A 25594-nucleotide genomic window follows, 5' to 3' on the forward strand; every position below is an offset into this window, starting at 1 on the left:
AACAAGATCTGTCTACAATATTGTTTGAGTAACAAATAAAGGCTAGTCTAGACTCACAAAGCCACTTAAGGCGATTTTTTTAATTCATGATAATCCTTTAAGAATATGTATTAGCAAAGAAATATTTTGAACATTATATAATTCTAGTTTAGACGGTTGACCGCACAATATTTAGCAATGAGCTAAGTCGGTTCAGCTTTCAACAAGCTAATTCCATTAGTACGTATAGAAATACTTGAGTATTTTAGATCACAGAGTACTCGCTGTAACTAATCACTTAGTAAATTTACTAATTTACTAAGTAGGTAATTAGTACGGTAAATATTGTTATTCAGTACTTATGCTTTATCGAAAGGCAGCTAGTCATTTTTTCTACCTTTGAGGAAGCTTGGAATAGATAGAATAAAATTTATATTAATTGATTCATTTTCAGCGAGCCCCTTAATCATTTGCTAGCTCAACAATGTCTTTCCTTACAGATCGAGTTATTTTAAGCATTAAGTATCTCCACAGAAAATCAAAGCTACATCTCTAAATCTCATACGTTACATAATTTTTACGCACTAGCCACAATAATAAGAAAGCAGTAGTACTTTCATTCACATAAATAACTACAGGAAACCACAAGAAAAAACACGTTCCAGCTATTATAATATGCAAAACGTTCCAATTTTTCATAGACACTATCACGAAAAATGTCACTCAGAAATCAGACCCCAAATTTGTCAAAAGCAAACACAATCCTTGCAACATTAGCAAACAAAGGAACAATTTGAACCAGCACAATTTATTAATCGCGATCAGCATAGATAGCTCAAGAACATTCAGCACAGATAGGCAAATGAATGCTAATCGCGAATGTACCGTTGCCAAACTGCCGAAACGCTGAATTGTGTTCGGTCGGATGAAATTTTAATCTAAATGTTCGTGTATTGTGAACGCTGCAATATATTAGAGCGTTCGAAGTTTATTCACGAAGCGGCATTCAGAAAACACTAATAATAATATGCAGTTAACGTGCTGTTGATCGGACTTGTTACAGAAACACAATACATTAATATTCGTATTAGAACAAGCGTTTCCCTGTGTTCTCACACGCATAACATGCGTTACATAACATATTCATTACAAATTTTTCTAGTTGATTGGGTACTAATTTGGATAGGTAGTTAATATTCGATACGATTAAACAATGTTCGTTTGGCTCCTGGACTTACGCATGATTTAAAAATATTCGTTTGGCTCCTGGACTTACGCATATAATAAGTTAGGTAACTATGTCTTAAGTACATTTTTCATTATATTATAGAAGTGATAGGTGTAATCAATCTAGAAGAGTAATTTCGGCAAAAAATCGCGAGCTTAGCTTGTCATGAGGAAAGTTTAATCGACCAGTTCCTATCCAATCTAATTTTTTCCCTTTAAGGTAATACGTATAAGTAGGTACCTACTTACTTGTAGAAAACGGTAAAAAACATTATAATAAAAAGTTCCTAGTATATACCTGATATTTTTTATTAACCATTCTTAATGATAGGTAATGGGTATGTCGTTAATTTGGTGCTAATGTTTGCAGCTACGGATGTAAATTAAAATTTCCATTTTTCCTTTTAACTATTTTACGGGTATAAAGAGAGGATCCTGCAGTACCTGGTGTTACTAGGCTTTTAATGAGGCGTGTTAAAATATACATGGAACTGCATATTTTCATTATCAGTTGGTTTATTAAAGTTAAGTGTATGTTACAATTACATTTCATAAACTTTCAGTGATGCAACGGGCTTACCTTCAAATCGAGATCCATAACGAGGTGCCGTCCGAACGACGTGCCCCCAGTCTTCTGTATATGCAGGAAGACCATAACGTCATGGGCGTTGAGGTCAAATCTGAAGTCGTCGTGTAGCACCTCGTCGTAAGAGAGGCCCGGCTGCACGATCGCGTCCGGCAGCGGCCGTCCCGGCGCCTCCGCGTACGTGAGGGCGAGAGACTCCGCCACCCTCTCCCTGGGCGACACCACGCAAACCTGAAAGTCGTTTGTTACTGTCATCGCTGTATCACCATTTATATGGCCGCGTAATAAAGCGCTATATCATTTTTAAACATTGCAACGAAAAGGTCTGATTTATATCCGTAGGTTTCGCGAATTCGTTTGTTTTAATGAATTTATGCCGAGCGGGTCACTTATAATGTTTATTTAGAGTAATTACTGTTTTTTCTTTTACGGTTCTTAACTTTTTGTTCTAATTTACTCCCCGTTTATTTATGATAAAATTGTTACATTCATTCATAATATCCATAAATCATTGCAATAAATTTAATCTAGATAGATGTAAAACATTGTCACTAACGGCAATTTAATAAATCATTCGTGAGCTAAAATCAGCAATTTACAATAAAACATTCGTTTGAACAATTCAATCATTCACAGTTCCGTTGTGCACAATCAGCGGGTCATAATTAATCAAATCATATTTTAGTTTCGCAATAACAATAAATAATTATGCATTGCAAAACTATCTGCATAACGCACGCAGACTTTATAATGCGTTTTTGCATCGATGGAAATAATAGTTAATTAAAACTTTTATCGTCTTTGTATGGCATAGTAACAATAATGGTTTGCGCGTCAGGGATACCTAACCCTCGCCAAAGAGATTAATTTTCGCTGTGGCATTTTGTGTATCCTTTTTTTATTGGGAAACTAAGTTTTGTTAACAACTTAGCGTGCTCATGCCAAGGAATGTTACGTTAGTAGAATAAACTGAACTTATCTAGAAAATATACAACAGCAAGTTGAAATTTACGACATTCTTCCTAACACGATATTTCCCCTTTACGATGCGAAGAAAATTAAAAAAGTTACGGGACGAGGTTTATTCTACCTCCATAAACAAGCACAATTTGTCTATTAAACCGTAATAAAACTTGAGCTCGAACTCGCCTTATATTCATCTTGGCAAACGTTAAAACTCGGTGGGAGGTTAAGAGGGTGACGAGATAAAATAGCGCCCCACTTGTTTGCTCGGCTAATGAAGAGGGCCGAGTGCCCTTAGACCATTAACATAGTCGCAATCAGCACCCCGGCTGATACTAATGTTGCTCACATTAACACGCCGCCGCAGTTTTTGGTAACACCCGAACAACTACTAATTGGATACGCAACGCGTGACTTTATTCTGGTTCTGTTCGTTGTTAACTTACAATTAAGGTACCACGTGGTAGGATTTTCCATCTCAGTGTATGATAGAAAGAACTGATAATGGAATGTGATACATGGAAATCCTTTGTGTAATTGAAGTTTTATGAACGTAAGGTTTTTAAAGAATTATCTTAAGGTACAAGTCCGAGACGGGCCGCAGACCGCAAACTGCAACAGCAAACTGCAAGCGACACCACTTGTTTCTATGAACATCTATGAAATTGATTCTAAGCGCGGCGACACTGCTGCCTGCAGACGCGACGCGCAGCGATTCATAGATTTTCATAGAAACAAGTGTTGTCGCTTGCAGTTTGCTGTTGCAGTTTGCGGTCTGCGGCCCGTCTCGGACTTGTACCTTTATAGTGCCTTTTAAATAATATATCTACCTAATCAAGAAATAAAGCATAAAATGTCCCGAATATCAATTTTCCAGATAAACAATCCTAACTAACGCAAGCAATGTAAAGATTGATCCCGTATTCCTTTTGCATGTAGCTTTAAAATGAAAAAACACCGAAACAGGTATGCGAATAATTTCATTCAATCGAGATAATGCAACATTAAACCAATCCAGTGCTTTCACTGAACGCGAGCAAACAAAAGTTCGCGAGGCAGGTTCAATCAGATAAGTTTTACAGAACATCGATAATGCGTTGACCTGAAACTAATAACCGTTAAGCTGATATAATAACCGATAGCTTATCAGATAAAATTTCCGATAAACCGATGGTCGGGATAATATAGTTTGGTTGTGGCGGTACGCCATATAAGTGACATTTTACCATACAAATACTGGGCGAGGATTATGTTTGAAATACTTTTTCGTAATGAATGTATTACGTATCAATTGAATTAATGTGTCATTCAATTTATTCGAGGGTTGATTTTTCGATCATCAGAATATTATCTTGATATAAACAAGTATATTATATTTAACGTGATTGTCTCGTGCATATATGAAGGCATGAAGCTTTCAAATTTTTTTATTTTTTTGTTCTTCATTAATATTTTTAAGGAATTATAATATTATGATTAACAATTATTGGGTATTGACTGTCGAGTGTGCTTTAAGACAAAACCGGGTTAGCTCTCCCCTGTTTTTTATGTTTATTTTATATAGTTACTATCCAATACGCTTTTCAATTAATGGTATATTACGGCCTACATAGGTACAGTACACTGTACTGAAACTATTCTCCTACCCTTCTTGCTTTATAAGAATTGTATACAGGACGTCTATATTGTATCAGGTTTTCAATATCGAGGAATATAAATGCTGTAAATATCCATTAACCCTAGAAAGATAATCATATAGCACCTACCGTAAAAGATAATCATACGTCTGTCAGACGTATGTTAGTTAATTAAGATTTTTAGTAAGACTATAGAATTTTTGTCAAACCTTATAGGCTTAAGTAAATGTTTATATTCTATTTAAGAAAATAAAACGATAAATTATCAAAGATAAAGTTTATTTGACAAATTACAAACAAAAATCGTAAACTTCTTGATAAATTAACAAAAACTTAACTTATCTTCTATAGGAACATATAAAATCACTTTCAGTCTGTATATTTGCATATTTGGTATATATTCACTTAAATTGACGTATACAATACCTATTTCAATAATCAGCATTTTAATTTTAGGTTATTACATACACTCATGGCACAACGTTGTTATGTTCTCCACACACGGGTTTTTTGCACTTCACGCATGATAATTTCGACATCCTGCGGAGTTTAGATGGACAGTATGAACAATATCTCTTTTTTTTTATAGGCGGCACTTCATGTTGAACCTGGCAACTGTTTGCATTAGCATTAGGCAGCAAAAACTCTAAATTTTGCCGCACAATCCTTTTCAGAGTTGGCATCTCTAACCTTTTTTCCATCCAAGGTAAACTGAGATCTGTACTAAATTTTTTCATAAAGTTCTTACAGTTTAGAGGCTTTTCATTCTTTAATAGAATATAAGATTATCATTTATCACGTACGAATTTACAAAGGCTATGTTGAAAATGTTATAAAGTACAGCCATTGGCCATCTGTTCGTCTTTCTGGAGCATGACATTGATGAACACATTTGGTCAAATTTGTCGACACCTCACCTCCAAACTTGGTTGGCAGTAGAGTCTGAATAGTCTTCAGCAGAGACGTCGGTTATATCCACAGCTTCATCGACGAATTCGTCTTCAGTGTCACTCTGCACATCGTTTTCCAAGAGGTTATCTTCGCATTCGCTTTCACATTCTGATGACGTTTCTTCTCCACTTTGATTTAAAAAGTTCTCAATTTGAGAACTATCCAACACCCTTCGGTTTGCCATTATAATATAATATAAATTAATACCTGAAAATAATAACAAATAAGTGTAAATAACAATAAATAATCAGATCAAATAATTTGCAAAAGTTGTATTAAAGATAATCATACGTCTCGCGGACGTACGACGTAGGTATATCTTTTTACTGAACGTACTTACCGTGTTGTCACCACCACTCAGCGCTAGCTCCGGCCACCAAATTAGTTGACTAGCGCAGCTAGCGTGCTGCGATTAATAATAAAAAAAATAGAACGAAATTTAATTTCGCGATACGTCTCGCGGACGTAGATTATCTTTCTAGGGTTAACTAGCTACGTATTTACTGATTTTCTTTCCGCATAAATCTTTGTTCAACTGTGTACACTCATACACAGTATAGCTTACACTCTTACACAACGAATATAGAAAAAAATGAATTTTAATACTGACGTACTGTTGGCAGTAAGCCTAATGTATCGTTAAGAAAAAATATAATATTTTGATCATTTCTTAAGTATTTACAAATAGCATACAAGGCGTACCATAAACATCTGATAATGTTCATATATATATTACTTTTTATTTTTTATTTTACTTATGAGCATCTTTTGTTTTGTCCTGTTAAAAAATCTGGTGGATACAGAACAAACATAACGCAGTCTATATTCTGGAGAAACGCAGGTCCATAAATTATGATGACCGTGACCCAATTTTCTACCCTCATGTTAATGACGTTAAGAAGTTTGTCGCTTAAGGTCGATAGTTTCTTATCAAAACTTAACTCAGCGAAAAATCTTTATAGCACAAGGTTTTCTCAGAACATGTTTAAGTAGGTAATAGTTTTATGCATCTGGAAAAACTTTATCGTTTACAAAAGCTTTATAAAATGTCAAGATTCAATCTTCTGCATTAGCATCAGTTATTGATAAGATGGGAAAGAATTTATCAGAACATTATTTCAATGTACATGTTGTTTAAATTGTGTAATAGACTTGATAAGATAAATAAAAATCCTTAACTTTTTTGATATAATAGAACATGTAATTCTACGCTCGATAAACATGCCCATAAATATTTACGCTCCATTTATTTTTCAAGTCAAATGTATCACCTCATTTACTATTCAAACACAAAACGCCTAACAAACGAAAGGACCGGAAGTGTTGAAAGAATAACCGAAAGCATTCCCCAAACATCCGCACTGATAACGGATAGGTAAATGTAGATAAAATAATATAAAACAAACCGCAATTTTCCTGTTCTGTTTCCGCATCAAAAATGAAATACAAGTTTGCAATAAAAGTTGCCCTTGTACTATTCGTGTTGAACCAATACGGCTCCGGGCCAAAGCAACACATGTGCTCATAACCATTTTAAAACCTAATTGCATCAGCATAAAGTTTTATTTCCATTTCCACTGCCGGGAACAATACTCTTGCTATTTATTTTCGTCCTATCACCACAATAGGCTATTACTGTCCCATCAACCAGACGTGTCCTTTATATTAACCATCTGTACCAGAAATACGCAGGCACGATTTGGTAGACTTTTTAATATGCAATCGAGGTGTTTCAAGCGGGATGTTTTTTTATGAGAGCTTTGATCGTCCGTATAATTCAAGAAGTAACTACTTAGTTATAATTTATCTCCTATTCTGACTTAAAATGAATTTAAATGATGTACTTACAAAAATATGGCCAAATATAGTTATATAACGTAGACTAGAATTTTCAATGCCACGCCTTCAATCCCATTTTTTTTATTATTACAACAAAAATAATGTGACATATTGATGTAACACCTGAAGTTCAATATAACAGCTAAGGAGACCTGTATAAACTTGCCCAGAACGGTCTTTGCAAGTTTATTATCCTTGCTTGTGTCGTAAAAAACGTGTCAAGGATTTTCAGGGAGTACTTTTACAGCTGGATTCCATCAAAACATAAATTATTGTGACATTATTTTATATTACCTATGTCTAATAATAAACTACTCACACTGTACAGTTTATGAAATTTATTTTTTAATACTTACATTAAATATTTCGGGTAAATTATATGTGCCTATCTATTAAATAGTTAGAATTTGTTTGACGTTTCAAAGTCGTTCTTGTTTTTGCAGAAGAACTATCTAACAGTAAGAAAATAATATAAAGGAAATCTCAAATTTTTCAATTATAAAAGCCGTAGTGTATAAATAAAAGGAATAGTTCATATTTAAAACAACAATATGTAAACATATCCATAACAATACTGGGGGCTTTTTTTCAGCTAACACCTGGCATAGATAAAATTCCTTCTACTTTACCATACCATGGAGCCGATTATTTACCTTTACGTAACCGTATTTTCAAATCGTGCAATTTAATTGCGTGTTATATGTTAACATGATACAATACAACGTGGAACGCTGCGTCAACAGCATTGAGTTTTCGCTTCACGTATCCATGCGTTTTGTTTCATTCAATCAAAAGGTCAGTAACTTAACAACTATTTCATTGAGATCACTATCTCATCGAGTCTTTTGTATGAGGTCTAAATTATAGTATACTTTACTATCCTTTTCAGGTCAAATTGTACGTTTTATCCCTGACACTGTTACAGAATTCGGAGCACGTTTAGGAGTCGTGCGCTTAATCAGTTATTTAACAAAAGAAATGAGGAATGCACACCGCAGTCCGCATCGAGTTGAATAGCTCCAACGTTCATATATAGGGATACGGATATTTAATAAAATTGGAAAATTATTGCTCTATTGTAATCTTCTAAGTGCACTAGTCGAGACGTTGCCTGAACTCTCATCAATCTACCCATTGTTTACTGGTGACATCGTGAGGTACAATAGTTTGTAGTATAATTAACATATTCTAGCCATTGGTCTACAGTGCTTCAGATACAAAGAGCCTAATTATTATTAGGCTGTATGATATTTGCGACTATCTTTTACTTGAAATATGTTTAAAACTATGTAGTTCATCAATGTAATAAAATGCTTATTAGGTTATACAGCAAATATATTTTTTTTCTTGCAATTTTAAAAGCGATAAGGTTAAAAATAAGTTAAATACTGTTCCACTTGATCATACGCAGTGGGTGGTACAAATAGAACAAAAAAATCAAGTAATCATATATTTTGCTTAAAGTTTTTGAACTAAAGTTACCTAAGTAGGTACTGCATATCGATTGAATTAATGCTTACGGGTAAAAACGCATCTGCTCATATATCATGCGGTTATTTGTATCAGATTACAAACGTAGATACATCGACAGCCGCTTCAATGCAATATTATACGAAGAAACAAGATCTGGCGCCGAGTGTATTTACTTAACACGCCCATCTTGCATTTAATGCAATTTTAAACGCATGCTGCATACAAACATTCCTAAGCAAATGTATGAAGAATTTGAAGATATATTTCAACTACGAAAAGAAAATTATTAAAATTATTGGATCTCAATATTTTGTACCACTGTTTTAAAGATCAGTAAGAGCATTAGGCACGTATAAAGAAAATATAGGACACAACGAAGTAAGCCTAATAAATAAAACTCACCTAATAAACGACGATACTTCATCCCGGTTAAATTTCAATAAGAATCCGCAATTTGTTCACATTACTCGCTGAAGTAACCTCATAATAATATATCTTACTAAGTAATGTGGCGAGCATTTCATTTAACTTGGTAATGTTGGTGCATGTACGTTAAAATAATGTCATTAATTAGAACAATGTTACAACAAGATTTACAATCGGCAATGAACTAAGCAAACGCTATGCTCGCGTGTATTTAACTAATTCACTGGTCTTTATTGAAATACCTGGTGCTGACCTGCCCACGGCGTGATAGGTTACATTCAATTAAATTTGTTTTAGCGCCTACAAAATACAATCTGCGTGGAAGTAATGAATCCACTGAGAACTATTTACACAAAATATGTCATAGAAAGCGTGTTTACTTTCTTTATTGGAATTTGTAATTGCTTAGTGCGTCTGTCGATAATAACATAATAGCTTGTTTATTTAAGCACATAATACTTGCAGATACGATCGTTTATTGACAAAATTATCGACCTACTAGATCTAAGGGGATTATCTTGCCTACATGCTTACTACATGGTTCAGGAAAAGGATCGGTGTAGTACCAATTTTATTTAAATATAAAAATGTGTGGCTATTAGCATTGAGTTAATATGTACTAGCTATTAACAGTTCCACCATAAGCAATACGGGTAAATTATCGTGGTTACAATGTACGCTAATGTTTGGGAATTTGTAGAATGTACAATTTTAAATATATTTTCAATGGTATACCTAAATTAAATAGTTAAGTAATATAATTTTTACGTAGGTAATACATGTCACAAGTAACACAATTTTAAAGTATTTACGACTTCGTTATAGAATTCCAAAAACTTCAACTTTACCGGTAAGGAACGAAAACTTCTCTCAAGTCGCTCATTATGTATTTACCAGAATCGTACAGCATAATATCTCTCGCAACCAAGCTAAATACATAATTGGAGTATTGCAGCAAATTACTATATTACACTCTGTTTTTAAAAAGATTGTGTAATAATTTTCTTATAGAATTAATGCGGCTCTACCGAGATTTGTGTTAGTAGAAAGGTCAACTGCTTTCAGGGTATATTTATATCTAATGAGCGACATTTAAGCACACTAAGATTAGTGGGTTGCAAAGCACGACCAGAATACGATCACTGTTGCGATAACCATAGATTATTTAATTGCTCGCCAATTTAATTACACGGTATATATATTGTTAATGCGTCAGCGTAAGTATATTATGTATACCAGGTGTTTTCCTGCCCATTAATATGCTCTGCGCAATCCTGCTTGCGATGAGACGGGCAAAACAGCCCACTGTCTCCTTTTTTGGATATCAAACACTTGGACAATACGCGCAAACGACTCGCATAAGATGCAATTTAATTCTTTGTCTCGCATTTCGAATGTTAAGCGTGTGACCAAAATGGGGAAGTTGGAAGTGGTATTTCAAGTTGGAACACTGCTCGTCTCGAGTTACTGGCTTGCACTTTATGTGTCGCACTCCTCGACACTTACTCAATTTTACACTCTAACCGTTACGTAACTTTTTAAATTTCCTTTTGACTACGTATCGTGAGCTAGCTCGCAACCGCGTCTATTATGATACAGCGACGGGGTAATAAATGTAGGCAATTTAATTAAAACTTCAACAGCGCCAACAAACGGCGCATATTGAAAGCTCATAGCCAGTTACGACTTAGGCACATCGCTCATTTCCATAAAACATGGAGAGTGCGTGGAGAGCTTACATTTAAAACAGTGATTGCAGGCAGAGGCGTGATGTTTGTCGTTAATGGGCAGCACCTCGTTGAAACCAATATGGAAGTTGCGCGACAGGTTGCCTTATACGGCCTATTCCCTAGTGGACGAGGACAACAAAACATCGCGATTTAAGATTCAATTAGGTGCTTAACGGTGTTGAAGTATATTCTTGATTCTTATTAAGCGAAATTTCAAAAGAATGCTGGTATATTTAGTTTGAAATATTGCAACTTCCACTGAACTTCCATAGCGCGTAAAAAGAGCACTTACAACTTTGTATATCGTATAATTTATCAGATTCATAAATGCTTATTGCTTGCATGTGTTTGTGATACAATATTTTCAGTTTTCATTATAAAAATAAAATGTATTGAAAGGTAAAGCACCAGGTGGGTGAATAAGTCCAGTATGTTCAGAGCTTATTTTGCACTAACAAATATACAAACAATCTTTCCTCCTTTCCATATAGTATAGTTATAACTACATAAGTAAAAAAATAATAATTTCAATATTATTTTGTAAACAACTTTATAACAAATAGGTTCTAAACAGAACTCAACACAGATGTAAATTACACATAGTTTTATATTATTCCTACTTTACATCCCCACACTGGTAGTTAGTTAAGCTTAAACAAATGAACACAACTTGCCACCCTCTTTAATTAGTGAAGTCATTGTTAGTGTTGCCACGTCTCATTAGAATGGACTAGATCTCTACATGAATTGAAAACTTGTACAAGTATATCCAGTGTGATTTACTTAGCAATCAAAAAAGAGATTTTTTTTTTATGTATTTACATATATATTTTTTCCACCTTCATGCAGTGGTTGACGCGTGAGCGTAGCATCGAGGGGTCCTGGGTTCGATTCCCGGTGGAGACAAAGAAAAAAAATGTCTCGATCTGGTAGGACACAGAAGGCTGATCACCTACTTGGCCCTTTAGAAAATCGATCAGTGAAACAGATGTACAATGCATCTGCCCCTTACCCCACTAGGGGAAATGGGAATTCACTTTACATTTTTATATTTTTTTTAAATTCACTTGCGGCATTGCTTTAAATGCATTAAACACAGGTCATAGATTGTAACAAAAATAAAAGTTCTATTCGCTAAAATTTTTAAATACAAAATGCAATAGATAACCAACTCAAGTAAACATTAATTGTATGCAAAGTCAATGATTGAAATTTATAGGCTATAGACTAGGGAAGACACATTAAATTATTGTTTTCAATATTTTCGTACTAGTTAGTAGTTACCATTGTACCGTTTAAGATAAAAACCAGTATCTTCTCGGGTAAACCCAACACTTCATAGTTGTTTCACTGTTAACTATGATAGTTCTTTTATTGCTGTTAAGACAAAATATTTATAATATTGCAGAATGAAATTTGTATACATTTATATTTTATGTGCAGAAATACTTTATAAATTTAAGCACTGAATTTAAGTTTGGTTCCACATTATTAGTGCACTAATATCTCTCTCTAATGAATCATCTATACTAATATTATAAAGCTGAAGATTTTGTTTGTTTGAACGCGCTAATCTCGGGAACTACTGGGCCGATTTGAAAAATTCTTTCATTGTTAGATAGCTCATTTATCGAGGAAGGCTATAGGCTATATATATCACGCTACAAACAACGGGGGTGAAACTGCGCGGAGCAGCTAGTCTTCAATAAAATTAACTTGATACATAAATAATATTTGTAAAACAATGAAACATAGGAAATATAAAATACCCATGTTTAAAATTAAAATTTACTGACATTTTACAAACTGCTATTAGTTAAGTTTTATTTTTCAATTATTCTGAATAAAATTATCTTGCGTATATAATGCTACCCAAAATAAGTCTCTTTGTAAGTTAATAATACTTTTTTTTTTTAATTGAAGTGATGCTTTTTGGATATTTTTATATTAAGGAAATTTACAAAATAAAGTTTATAAAAGCATACTTCATTTATAAATTCAAAATGCATTAACATTTTTGTTATGTATTAACTTGTTGAGATTTGAAAATAAATTTGTATTGTACTTAAGTTTAAATGTTAATTTTATAGTTCATTAATTTCTGCTTCATATACCTAATGAATTAGGTTTTAGGATAACAATTTGAATGAAATAAAAAATATATAATACTTAAAATAATACAAACAATCTTAATTTTAATGAAATAAAAAACTTAATAAAACTTAAAATAAATTTTATATTTTTATAGTTAATGAAATTTAATACAATAAAAGCACATACCTGGTCAGGGCAAAAATATCCAAATGCAACCATCCCAAAAAGTGAAAGTAGTAAGCAAAACAAAATCACTTTTCGAAGTTTTGATCTTGGCTCCATTTTTGTAATTTCGTACACCCCGCTCGGTAAGAAAAGCGCGAAATCACTATTTACTTGCACTGATACACTTTTTTGCATTTCGACCGAATGCATGTCTCATTTTTACAAATATATCTTTAAGCTGGTCACTCTCACTCAATTTGTCTATCGCAGTTATTGTCTGTCGAGTGTTTACGAAAAGTCTGATATCGTATCAAAATCATTTTATTATCGTCCATCGTAAATCAAACTGTGATACGAATTCGATAACATTGTTTTGTTAAATTATAGCGAAAGACGTAGTGTCACCTCAGAGACCAAAACTAAAATGCGACTTGCGAGAGACTGTGGCCGAACAGCAAGTCGCAGGGCTCCAACTGGGAATAAACATTGCATCCATTCCAAATGCTTACTTAAGGGAACCTTTTCTTTGTCACAAAAACTCATGCATTCACTTAATTATTAATATAAATATCAAAATTATTAAAACATTTGTATAGGTATAAATGCATTGCGAAAATACATAAACAAAAATTTACACAAACCGCTGCACTACCTATCGTTCAGAAATACATTTACTTGACGTGTGACATTGACATTACTGACATTTTTAGGTTGCCTGTAAAAAATATAAGTACAGTGAAAAATACAGAATACCTATGTATTAAGAAAGAAAGAATACCTAATGTTAATTTAAATTAGATATATACTATAAATCTTTCTATGTGAATAATTTGACAATTTTTGACACTAGGTATGTATTAAAAATTTATCCTCATCTGAAATTCATTAGCAAATTTAACCCTTATTAAAACGCTGGGAGCTATACTTCCCACGTCTCAGATTGAAGTAAATCGTGTTTTATTTTTATATGCTTAAACCTAATGCAGTGTAATACTTATCTACGCAATCATAACATTTCAGAGAACTTTTTTTCATGGAAACACTTTTCAGAAAATTATTACATGTCATGGTAAACACACGTCAAAGTCAGGTGACGTGATTTTGCGACCGAAAACGACCGTTATTTTTTAGTTTTTTGCACATAAAAAAAATTAGATAAGTAGATTTGAGTTTTAGCTATGTAAACTAGACTATATTACGGTTGCGTGAAACGTAAAAATATGCCCAGAATCTTTCGTTTATACCTTGGTAGAGTCGATTGAAATTAAGTCTATAAGTGGGAAGATATCATCCCAGTGTTCTTCACTGCACACGACATTCGGAAATTCTATAACGTAACGGCACCAGTCTTGTACAGATTAAGGAAAAAATTGAAGTTTTTTGCAATTTTCTCATAGGTTTTTTAACTTTATTGGATATTGTTTAGTTATACCTTTAGTTCAATGTTAGTTTAACATAACCAATGTAAGGAAAAAGATTACAATGCATACATAATGAAGTTATTTATTAATTAAAAAAACACTTTTTTGCACCAGTGTTGGACAGTTAAAATCTAATAATGGACACCCAGTTTTGGACAACATCCAGTTATGAACACCCATTTATGGACTGTACCTAATGTTGTTTCTCCAGTTATTTACACTTGGAGAAGACTTATAGTTATCAATAGAATCTTGAAAATGATGATTGGAATACAATAAATCTTATCGTATTTATAAAAAATTGGATTTATTAATTATTTTGCATACTTAGAATATTTTAATTTCCATTTTCTAGGCAAAAAATGGATAAATGCGTCGTTAAATACGAGTTGTGACCGTTAAGAAAAAACAATAGTCGTTATTTTCGTCAGGGCTGAGAAATATAACTAAAAAAACACATAACGCCACCGCACCGCACACCGCAAACACACAACGTACTGCCACACATAATGCCACCATTTTGCGACCTCTCCTTCTTCGTCGTATTACTCTAGAGTCTAGACAGAGCGAACATGGTCAACATGAGGTTTGGGGGGTAGATGTTACCCGCTTCACGATGTTCCGCCATATCTCTCTGTTTCCTGGCATTCTGCTACACTCGTGAAGTGAATCGCCTATCTGAATCTGCCAGCAGCCTTAATCTGATCGGTCCATACTCCATCGATATGGATAAATGGATTCCAAATTGTAGCACGAGGCAAAAAGCTTCTTATAAACTGTTGTCAAGATGGTGTGGATGAAATTTAAGCGTGTGTGCTGTATGGTGGTGGAATTTAGCAGACAGCGATCCAAACAGTTCATCAGAGAACTCTCTATGATAGATGCGTTACAAGTTACAACACGCATGAGTACGTATGCGACTTCTCCACGCAGAGATAGAGAATGAAGTCGAGAACGCGAGTCACACAGCACATACTGACCCATTGTTCTAAAATGTATTCTTCATGTATAAATCTAGATATTATGTTGTTGCACCCATTGAGCAGACCTGAGGACTTTTAACTGATAGTTTATTTGTGCACAATTATTCATGGCGCTTCAAATCCTTCCATGGCTTTTGTTACTTTATCCCCATTATTAAGGGAATTGATTGCAATATTGCATTATTAATTTGCCGGGGAGTGTAATTTTAACAATAAATATAAATGTCCATTATAGGAACCAAAGCAAATCCAGTCATGGACAATTGTTGTACAATATTGGGACCCTATGTTTGAAATGGTCGTCATAGGTATATTATTAATCAGAAAGAAAATAAAATACAGAAAAGCGCATGTAATTAATATCTTTAAAAAAAGTTTATTTTCGACATATGTCCATAAATGGACATACCCATATAATTAAATCCAGTTATGGACACTGAAGAATTTTATTTAAACAACATAACCTATCATAATACTAAATAGTGTAATATTTCGTGCACTTATCTACTATAAATAAAAGTAATATCAAATTTTGCTAAGATTTATACAAAAATTCTTAAAAACAAAATTGTATCCTCACTTCCTTAAGGATTTCCTTAGTAAAAACGGATTTCTTAGAAACGAGTCGCAGTAACTAAACATAGTCTAAGATCCGGCTGCAGGATTAGTGCGTTCATCGGTTTTTTGCTGAAAACCGAATTTTTATGTATATTTATAATTAGGAGAATATATATCGACTAGGTTGCCAGTCAAAATTTGGCCGCAAGCATGTTTAATTAAAAATTTTCTAATCGATTTTTGGGAAAAAAATTCGTTCACTTGTTTTTTGAATAAAATGTAGTCTACATCACGGCAAATGATATAAAGATTCAAAAAAATCACGGTTGCCGCTTTTCACCTGGCCGCAACATCTTGGCAGCCTGGTGCAAACAGGTATGATTTCGATTCATTTTTACGTTCTTAACGTACATTTATGAATCATATATCAAATTAAAGCTAATTTTTTTCTATTTATTATCATATACGGTTGCCTAATTAAATCCGGCCGCAATTAAGGGTTGCCGGCTGTTAAAAATTATAAATATTTACGCCTATTAGTACACCAACGCATTCTTTTTATGTATATTTATAATTAGGAGAATATATATCGACTAGGTTGCCAGTCAAAATTTGGCCGCAAGCATGTTTAATTAAAATTTTTCTAATCGATTTTTGGGAAAAAAATTCGTTCACTTGTTTTTTGAATAAAATGAAGTCTACATCACGGCAAATGATATAAAGATTCTAAAAAATCACGGTTGCCGCTTTTCACCTGGCCGCAACATCTTGGCAGCCTGGTGCAAACAGGTATGATTTCGATTCATTTTTACGTTCATAACGTAAATTTATGAATCATATATCAAATTAAAGCTAATTTTTTTCTATTTATTATCATATACGGTTGCCTAATTAAATCCGGCCGCAAATAAGGTTTGCCGGCTGTTAAAGATGTTGAATATTTAAGGTTGAGTGAAAGAAAATATGTCGTCCTTTTCAAAATGACAAATTTAAAAAGTAATATTGATTTAATATAATTAACAGCCGATCCTCTCTTTTTCTCGTTGTTTCGCTGCCGCACGCGAATGCGTCGGTGTATAATTTTTAACAGCCGGCAACCCTTATTTGCGGCCGGATTTAATTAGGCAACCATATATGATAATAAATAGAAAAAAATTAGCTTTAATTTGATATATGATTCATAAATGTACGTTATGAACGTAAAAATGAATCGAAATCATACCTGTTTGCACCAGGCTGCCAAGATGTTGCGGCCAGGTGAAAAGCGGCAACCGTGATTTTTTTGAATCTTTATATCATTTGCCGTGATGTAGACTACATTTTATTCAAAAAACAAGTGAACGAATTTTTTTCCCAAAAATCGATTAGAAAAATTTTAATTAAACATGCTTGCGGCCAAATTTTGACTGGCAACCTAGTCGATATATATTCTCCTAATTATAAATATACATAAAAATTCGGTTTTCAGCAAAAAACCGATGAACGCACTAATCCTGCAGCCGGATCTCGTACTAACATAAAGTTATGCCATCTTCAAACATTTTGACCGAATAAGATGAAGTGTCGTATTTTGATAGCTTATGAACCAAACTTTTATTTTAAGTATTGCAAAATTACATAACGTTAATTTTGGTCTTATTATTAAAATTTAATATTTATTTTGTCCATTACTGGATGCTTGTCCACCACTGGTGCCGTTACCTTATATAAAATCCGTGTGTCTAAAAAATCTTTTTTAGTTGGTAAAAGCAACTTATTTATTATTATTCATTATTTCCTGATCAGATAATAATTAGACATCTTAACTCAATACATTAGTATTTACCTATTGCTTTTATTTTGTTGTAGAAAAATGCCTTTTTTATGTTGAAGTCATTCATTTTTCAATTCCCGAATTCTTCCCTTAGTAAAAGAAACTTGCATTGATGAGTACTTTCACCTGCTTTTTTAAAAAATATGATCTATATAATTTTTTACGATAAAATTTAATTCACAAGTGGAGTCAGGGCAACTAGCTAGTGTTTGAAAATATTGGTGTCATACTGGTCACTGGGAGCTATAGTTCCCACCTTTCCAACCTTTTTACAAGAGAGAACAGATGACGGGATATATACTTCCCACCAAAAAAAGGGTACTTCCCCCCCACTAACCCCTCTTTTGTGTGTATTTTTGCAATCTACGACCCAAAATTACCCAGGAACGTATCTTACTTTTTTGTTAACTCCTCCTCAGGCTCGCGTTTGAATAAGGGTTAAGGTATATTAATATGCAGTATGCACCGAAACACTAAGCTGACGTCCACCAGCTTTAAGTGCACATGTATTGCATGCATCAAGATTTTTATGGTGAATTATCAATATGTTCTAAGTTTCTAACCGAGATATATCGCAAAATTATTGACTATTTCTTTCGTAAGTTTGCGGCACTTATTACCACAGATAATATAATACACTAGTCGCTTTACTTTTTGAAGGATTTTTGTTTATTATCTAGTCGTCTAGTAAGCGTCTAGTTGTAGGGGAGCCCCCGGTGAGCTATGGCTTTGGTTTCCTAGGTAAGCCTTGTCGTCATATAGACAACCTAGATTAAGATATATAGGGGAAGGGAAGAGAATTTAGGTCCCAATTTCGCTAATGACAAATCTGAAAATTTAAGTGTGGATGTTTCAAATTTTCCGGCGGGTGCTCTAAACGCACCACCAATAATACTGGTAGAGGTACTTATTGAAGGTACCGTCTCTTTAAGGGGGCAGAGCAGAGCAGATTTATATGAAGAACTCCCAGTAAATCCCAAATATCCTTTTGGGCTCCCCTACTATTAAGAAAATGCTAGCTACTTACAGTTTCAGTACTTGAAATTTGAATACTTATCTTACTTATCTCTGTAGAATTCTAGTACTTACCTGTTTCTTGCTCGTTGAAATTTTGGTAGTAGCACTGAAAATAAGTTTTCTATACATTGAAACATCAAGAATTATATTGTAGCTTCACTTCAATTGTTTTGATTAAAGCCACTATACAAAGAATTAAAAAATCAATACATACCTACTGAAAGATTAAAGCTATCCTGTGTTATTGGGCTGTAATTTCACGAAACCAGTGTCCAGCCATTATGCATAATTTTCGTTTGTTTAAATTGTTTTTACGAAAATGAATTATAATATTTGAAGCTTTTTATTTTGATACACATCTTCATAACTGGAAATATTGAGGATAATAATAAAGCTACGCACAAGAGCTTTCCAAGTGAATATCATTACTCCTCATCAATTAAATTACATAATATAAATTAAAGAATATAGAAACCGGTTATGTATTACGTTGCTATAAAGGCATCAATAAAAAATAATTCTTAACAATGTCTATGACTGATTTTAATACAGTATCAATGATTCACATAGTTTTATTTAAAATCAACACTGGACAATTGTATGATGCATACAACAATTATAACATCAAATAATAATAAAATTTTCCATAATTATTTTATTATGTTTATTATGGAGAGAAACATAATAAAAATAATAATGGAAAATTTAACTCAAAAGTGATGAAAATTTTTGATGACAAATAAAACAAATATGTTATGAGGCTCGTATAACACAAATCATATTGATTTGAAAAACTTTAATTCATAATAAATGAAAAGGCACTTTAAAAATAAGGTGGGGGAATTAAAAAAATAAAAGGAGAGTAAAATTAAAATATACACTCAATATCTTCTCTCGTTACACTGTTGTTTCACTTAGAAGTAAATATTTTTGTCATTTTTTATAAAATACACAATTATTATGTACACATTTAAACAACAACAAACAGTCTTCTGTACATATGTGAAAACAGTTTTGTCGAAATTTTAGTTCATTTATATTGTCAATGAACAAATTTATAGTACATTCAAGGTAATATGATTAAAACTGATTTCAATGTACGAGAGAATTTCGTTGATTTAAAAACCGTATATAAAATGTCCACACATGTGAATACAATTACATGTAAATATAAAAGGTATACAAGTAGCCACTGATATTTAATAGAATTTTCCATTTTTTTCAAACACTTATTATGGATTTTAACACTACACTCAGTGTACATTTTGATGTTTTTTATTACTTTAAATTTATTCTTCACCCAGTCTCTAAGAGGATCAACTCCTCTCACCACAGATTTTCCTAGTTAGTTATAAAATTACTATATTTGTTGTTTCAGTCCACAAATTTGAAAAAATGTCCACAATACCACACTCTCTGTGTATGATGAAAACCAACACATGACTATCAATTAATGTTCTGTTCACTAGTCATTTGTTTTAGCAATGTTCTTCCAGTAGATAATATCATTTAGCACATTTTAAATTTGTTGAATGTTTTTAGTTAATTAATCACTGTTCAAGATATATACTATTTTTACGCAATTGTTCAAGTTTCAACGTAACAACGCGAATCACGTCATTGGCTGTTAGGTTCCTCAACCTATGTATGTCAACAAATACATACATATGCTGCAATGCGGTACCAATATTGACTTGAGCTCTAGTTTTCTATGGAGAGAAGCCAGTCCTCGTCGACATCGTAAAAAATTAGTTACGAAGTCGCCCACGTCCCCGTGAACCATCGCGATCCTGAAAAGTAAGAGTATTTTTAAAATAATTATAAAAACGGAGAGAAAAAGTACGGAAATATTTTATTTTAAAAATATATACCTTATGATGAGGCCTGTAGTTAGAGTCGCGGTCGCGATATCCATGATCACGATTATCGCGGCCATCTCTGTCATCTCTATGGTCGCGTGAATCACGCATGTCGCGTGGATCACGCGGGTCCCGCGGGTCGCGTGGCTCGCGCCCGTCGCGGTGGTCTCGCGGCTCTCTCCCGTCCCGGTGGTCCCGACCGTCCCGCCCGTCTCGCCCGTCCCTGTGGTCGCGAAAATCGCGATAGTTGCGGTATCCACGGCCTGCTCCCTCGTGCTCTTCGCGATTATTGTCCTGAGGAGCCGGATGCGGAACTTTTCGCGAATCTTCCTCCTCTTGACGACGTTCGTAGTGGATGAAATCGTCAAAGATAGACGTAGAATGACAGTAACTATGCATTATACGTAACACTTGCAGACCCTTGGCGTGCGGCACCTCCTGCGTATCACGCGAGTTCGTTACTGGCTTATTTTCATTATTCTCCAGTTTAATGTGACGAAGCTGCCCATTAGGAACATCTTTGACGTAAATCCACCTAACTCGAAACTGTCCTTTCCACTTGTCCTGAGACCACACATTAGAATTGGAGTTGTAATCTACGGCACTCGTCATACGAGCCATTCCACAAAAATGTCCACTACCATTAACAGAGAAGAACAGATAGACACAGCCGCCTTCCCTTTCGCGATCACGAAAAGCCGAGTCGAGACGTTTGTTCCCGTGTTCAGTACTGCACCAGATTTCGTATTTGATACTGCGATGAATATCATCTTCCGAGTAGGATTTTATGACGAAAAATCGAGCCAGCGGCGCGGTAAGATCAAAGTCTTTAGGATTATAGTCATTTTTAACGCGCAGCTCGTCGAGCACCGGATGGGGAACCGGAGCTGGGGTCGGTTGGACAGGCAGAGTCGGGGCTGGGGGAGCCGGCATGGGGGGCCGCGGTTGGAGCGGCGGCGGCGCGCGCGGGGCATGCGCCCAGGCCGGCGGCGGCTGGTGCTGCGGCGGCGGCCCGCGCTGCATGGGCGCCGAGGCGGGCGCGGGCTGCGGCATTGGCAGCGGCGCCGGCACCGGCGGCGGCTGCAGCGGCGGGGGCGGCGGAGCGGTCACTACTGGCGCACTCTTCCCGGCGTCCCAAGTACTTATGTCCATATTATGTTTGCCGGGTATTATCGGCGGCGGCGGCATGCCAGGGCCTTTCTTCTTTAGGCCGCCGCTCTGCGAGGTTGGCGCCGGCTTTGCCGGTTGGCTGGCTATAGACGCCCATGTCATCTTTTTGGGTTGCGATCCACTCGATACGTCCTTAAGTTCGGGGGCGCGATCTTTGTCGTGCTTGTGGTCGCCAAGCGATAGAGCCTGGACGCCCGTTTCCACCGCTTTGATGCCATCTGGCACGTAAAGTCCATCGGCTCTATAGTAATCGTCATATTGTTTCGCACGACCTAATTGTCCCCAAGTGGAGTAATCACCATTTCCAGGGAAATAATTAAATGTTGATGCCGGTTGTCCGAATGCGGCGGTTGAAAAAGGCGTCGTTGAAGGCCCAAAAACACCTGAAATTTATTTGTAAACTTTACTTGTAAAGTATATAAGGATGATTAAAACAAAGCATATTGTAATGAGTTTGATCAGGTGGATGGAACATTTATCTCAACAATTTTCTTTTCTTTTTTATTTAATGGTAGCTTGAACAGTGAATCTATGTAAGAGCCTATTTATTCAAATTTGGCATAGAAGTTTACAAGCAATGTTATTTAAACTTTGCCAACTGGAATAAATACTAGCTACCGTCCATTCCATATGAATCGTGAGGATTGTATCCTCCTAGAAAAGTCATTGGGTCTGTGCCATTGGTGGACCATGTTCCATCCCCAACTCCGAAGGCTTGATAAGGAACTGCTGTTGTACCGTAATAACCTGAAACAAAATTATATATAAAGTTACTTAAAGGTCCTAGGCAGATTGTGATAAAATTGTACACTTATTGAACTTAAGCAAACGCAAAATATGACAGAGTGAAATGTTAAAAATATTTGTACATCACTATTAGATAAAGGGCTAAGTATATATGTATTCTCTTATTAAAAATATGTACTGATTATGTAATATGGTATTCTAGTGTATAGTGCATTGGGGGAATTTCAGATGAGGAGTAATTTCAGAAAATTGTCAATACCACTATTAGAGCATCTCTTTATCATAATATCGCGAAGGAAGGGCATGAAGATATATATATATAGGTTTGATATTATTAGCATACATATTTGCTTAATCTATAGATTACGTCTTAATTTAACATATATGTATTTACCCCGTGGCCGGAATTACCCCAATACACCTTACTACAATATATTAGTGTACAAAAATATATGTACCTACCTGCTGCGCTGTACGGGTCTGTCGCTGACGAGATGGGTGGCGCGTACGACGGTTGCTGCTGGTGACGCCATGATACCTCCGCCAACTCGTCACCACCACTCTCTAACTGATGCTCTTTAGGTGCATTTGTCACTGGAATTAATCACATGGAACTATTAAATGAATGTGTTTTCTCAGTACAGTACCATGTAAATGTTTCAGCTTATCATACAATATTATAGAATAGCCAATCATGATAAGTTTCTGATATACCAAAAAGCTGTTGTTAAAAACTAAATATTAGTTAAAATTGTCAAATTTAGGTATCAATTTTTCAATAATATCTAGGCCTGCAATACAATATTTCTATAATCAATCACATATTAACTAATTGAATTGAACAAATTTGACATAACTATTATAGTGCTGCCTATGGTCGGGGTGTTTTTACAAATGATTTGACCTTATAATTTGACAAATTTAAGACCTAATGATAAGATGCTTTAGGAAGTTCTGCCTCAGAAGTAAATACATATTGTACCTTATTGTATATGTAGAATATAATTAACTAAATAACACAATAGAGTGCATACACTTTATTATAAATTTCATTCAGATACGAAGGTAAATGAAAGTAACTAAGTAGTTAGAATTAAAACAATGTCTTTTTGCAGAGCACAATAATATTGTAGTAGTGGCAAATTTTTTAAGTTGTTTGCTACATAATATGTATGTTAAATCTTGCCACAGCATGTCTATGGATTATAGAGTACTGCCACAAGTCAATAACTGCGTTAAAAACAACCGACTTCAAACTTGCACTTGCAACATTTACAAATACAGACAAAAATGCTCATAAAATAAAAACTACTGGGCCTATCCGAATAAATTTTTTATGGGACCAATTCGACACCATCCCACATCGAACAAAAAAAGAATCATGTAAATCGGTTCAGAAACCTCGGAGTAATCGGTGTACACACATAAAAAAAAATAAAAAAAACATACCGGCCGAATTGATAACCTCCTCCTTTTTTTTGAAGTCGGTTAAAAAGACCACCATATACTGGATTGTTTACAAAAGAACTTTTTAGTTTGACAAATTACAGATAGATTAGATTATAGAGAGTTTTGTCCACTTTATAATATGATGCCACAATAAAACTAGACGTAAAAACACCACCAACACACAAAACCTATTGATATATTCCACTTTAATCAGTCATGTTCCATAGCTCTATTATCATACATATATCATGTGTTTCATCAGAATCTAGAATGAATGATTCTATCACAAATAAATTATTCCACACTTACAATATGTATTAAATTAATATTTTTTTACAATTTATTGTGAAGCATTTGGTAAGGTAAGCAATTAGCAACTATATAAATCCAAAACAATGTTTACTCTGAAGTGTGGGTGTACTTGCAAAGAAGTTTGTCACAAGTAATTGCTGATTCACATCAGGCTAACTCTAATAAATCTAATTTTTATGTATGAATCAATTCAGTTACATAGAAAGTTATGTAATTGAAGCAATATTTAGTAATATTACTTTTTTTATATAAAATAATAATTATAATCATACATCTTAGAAGAAGATGGCCTTATATGTGTGTGCTTTTGAACACATTTCATAAAATTCACTTAGTTAATACATTAAGTGATAACAAGTACAAGCATAAGAAATTGATTGTTTTCATTTCCTAGGAAAATTAACTACAAACTTGTAAATTGCAACACTGTTTATTATGTAAGTTGACAACCAATGGTGTTAGTTGAATCATTATTATATTCATAAACAATCTGTGATAATAATCTACACCTACATAATATACAACATGATAGATATCTCAAATTGTCTGTTCATAATGAAAGTGCAAGTAACACTGTCTAATACGCATGAATTTCACAAACATAAAAAGGGTAATTGGCTTGAAAGAGAAAATCAAGCGAAGTGTAGCGCATTCACAAATACCGGACATAAGCCGCCCGGTACCACTCTTTCTATCGAGAAAACACCTGCAACGTCATAATGGCATCTTTACCTTGATTCCCTTGCCCTTTCATCCGCTTCACGCACCAGGACCATGAAACAAAATAATGTATGTGTTAATTATATTGTTTTCACACTAATACCATCCAAATTTTACTCGCAAAATTGCTAAAATATGAAATACCTGATCTGACACGCCTGCTGACATTGGCCGCGATTTTTTTGTTTATTATGCACTTATACAAGTCTTTAATCACAATGATATAAAATAAATATCACATTAGTACACTGCACAATGTCCTAATTGTTCAAGAACCACTTAAAATAACTAAAAAGTCAATTTCTTAAAAATGTTTGCAGAATGTCCGTAAAGTAATAGGAACGAATATGGACGTCGCAATGGCGACCCGCGACCTACACAATGTTGCCATTAGTATTATTCGCGAAATTTCTGCCTAGCCCGTTTTAAAATTTGAATGGTTTTTTTTATATTTTAATTCACTTCAATCTGTGAC

General features: G+C 34.3%; 2 protein-coding genes across 6 annotated transcripts in view; both read right to left on the minus strand.

The window, feature by feature from the left end:
- Window positions 1-13718, minus strand: part of LOC123704065 (heparan-sulfate 6-O-sulfotransferase 1) — an 87969-nt gene extending 74251 nt beyond the window's left edge. For both annotated transcript variants that reach the window (XM_045652327.1, XM_045652336.1), the window contains exons 1-2: window positions 13092-13718; window positions 1787-2023 (exon numbers count right to left, since the gene is read on the minus strand). In XM_045652327.1, coding sequence (XP_045508283.1) covers window positions 1787-2023; window positions 13092-13280 — 426 coding nt within the window. In that variant the 5' untranslated portion in view covers window positions 13281-13718. The remainder of the gene's footprint in view (window positions 1-1786; window positions 2024-13091) is intronic.
- Window positions 13719-19615: 5897 nt separating this feature from the next.
- Window positions 19616-25513, minus strand: LOC123702847 (YTH domain-containing family protein 3). 4 transcript variants are annotated; one of them, XM_045650688.1, is made up of 6 exons: window positions 25264-25513; window positions 25132-25156; window positions 23101-23232; window positions 22630-22638; window positions 20734-22274; window positions 19616-20652 (listed from the first exon to the last, which is right to left on the minus strand). In XM_045650688.1, exons 1-6 carry the CDS (start codon window positions 25285-25287, stop codon window positions 20611-20613), a joined length of 1773 nt encoding a protein of 590 aa, XP_045506644.1. In that variant the 5' UTR covers window positions 25288-25513; the 3' UTR covers window positions 19616-20610. The 4 variants fall into 4 exon arrangements, with proteins under 4 accessions (XP_045506644.1, XP_045506635.1, XP_045506628.1 ...); XM_045650679.1 differs by having other exon boundaries at window positions 22510-22638; XM_045650672.1 differs by having other exon boundaries at window positions 22507-22638.
- Between the last annotated feature and the right edge of the window lie 81 nt (window positions 25514-25594).

The sequence above is a fragment of the Colias croceus genome, chromosome 2 (genome assembly GCF_905220415.1).
Source record: "Colias croceus chromosome 2, ilColCroc2.1".
NCBI lineage: Eukaryota > Metazoa > Arthropoda > Insecta > Lepidoptera > Pieridae > Colias > Colias croceus.